This window comes from Cryptomeria japonica, chromosome 3, assembly GCF_030272615.1.
Source record: "Cryptomeria japonica chromosome 3, Sugi_1.0, whole genome shotgun sequence".
Lineage (NCBI taxonomy): Eukaryota > Viridiplantae > Streptophyta > Pinopsida > Cupressales > Cupressaceae > Cryptomeria > Cryptomeria japonica.
In genome coordinates, this window is record NC_081407.1 from 644,492,819 (window position 1) to 644,494,358 (window position 1,540).

Genomic DNA, 1,540 nt, shown 5'->3' on the forward strand with positions numbered 1-1,540 from the left:
CACCCCTGCTTCGCCAACCTGGAAAACCCTCTGCATACCCATTCGACGGAAAGCCCAAAGAAAACAAATGGTGGTCCAGCAACAGAGAGGGATGGACATCGGGCTTCCTGGCCGGCACATTCTGGCACCTCTCCTCTCTAGCCGCCACCGCCGCCGCCATTTGGCAACAGCGCGCCGAAATAGCCCAGCATGGCCCCCTGCCCATGCAAGACTACAATCAAACCCACAACGTTGGCTTCATCATGTTTTCCTCTTTCGGCAACGCTTTTCTCCGCACCAGGAATTCTTCCTACGTACCCCCGCTGAACACCACCGCCGCCACGCTCGCCAGGCGTTACAACAAAAAAGTCGGCTGCACGCGCTCCTGGGATAACAAAGACGGCGCGCCGCCAGAGCGATTCGAGGTGATCATCGACAACATGATGAATTTGGAGCTGCTGTTCTGGGTCGCCAATTACTCTGCAAATGCCACGCTGTACAACATCGCCGTCTCCCATGCCACGCGGTCCAGTTCTGAACACGTCAGACCCGACGGGAGTACGTGGCAAGTGGTAGCGTTCAATTCCACCGATAGGTCTGTGATCGAAAAGTACACTGTTCAAGGCTATGATAATTCCTCCACTTGGGCAAGGGGTCAAGCCTGGGCTGTTTATGGTTTTACCACGGCTTACCGTTATACACAAAATGAGAAATTTTTGCAGACTGCCCAGAAAACCGCGGATTTCTTTCTGAGAAATCTTCCTCCTGAAGACAATGTTCCTTACTGGGATTTCGATGCTCCTTATCGGGAAAGTTATCAGCCCAGGGATACTTCTGCTGCCGCCATAGCTGCTTCTGGACTTTTGGAACTGGGGGAGTATTTGGGGGTAAAGTATAGAGATTCAGGGGTCAAGATTCTGGAGGGTCTTGTTAAATATAGGGCTGACAGGAGAGCACAGTTTAAGATTCCTGCAATTCTTATCAATGGGACGTCCCATTATAGCACGGGTCATTTCGACAGGGCTCTTATATTCGGAGATTATTACTATGTGGAGGGGATTCTGAGATTGTCTCGTTTTATTCATACGTTCAGTCCCACTGCGTTCTGATGAAAGGAGATCTGATGAGATTGACTTATATTGTAATTAATATTAAATTATTATTATTATATTTTCATATATTGTATTATTTTATTAAGTCTTTCAAATTTTATAAAAAAGATTGAATTATTAAAATTATGGTTGCAGCTAAAAGTTGCAGTCATTAAAAACAAATCTTAAAATAATTAAGTTTTTTAAATGTAAGCATTTCTATATTTTTATTTATATATAGTCGAAATAAAGTATCTTTTAAATGGAAGTATCCTCTTTTTGTTTACTGTTGGTTTTTTTTGTTTTGTTTTGCTTTCATTGATGTGTTGAGCTCTTATAGCGCTACCATTGTAGGCTACACGTATCAATACAATATATAGCTAGCTACATATACAATTTCTATATAAAGAGTTATTTGATTCTTATATGTAATTTTTAAATTTGGTGATTTTTAGTTCCCACCAATAGGC

At 42.9% G+C, this 1,540-nt stretch overlaps 1 protein-coding gene across 1 annotated transcript; it reads left to right on the forward strand.

Moving 5' to 3' along the window:
* The first annotated feature begins 242 nt into the window (after positions 1 to 242).
* LOC131057065 (uncharacterized) lies at positions 243 to 1,088 on the forward strand. Its single transcript, XM_057991257.2, has one exon. The coding sequence runs from the start codon at positions 243 to 245 to the stop codon at positions 1,086 to 1,088; it is 846 nt and encodes a 281-aa protein (XP_057847240.2).
* Positions 1,089 to 1,540: the final 452 nt, after the last annotated feature.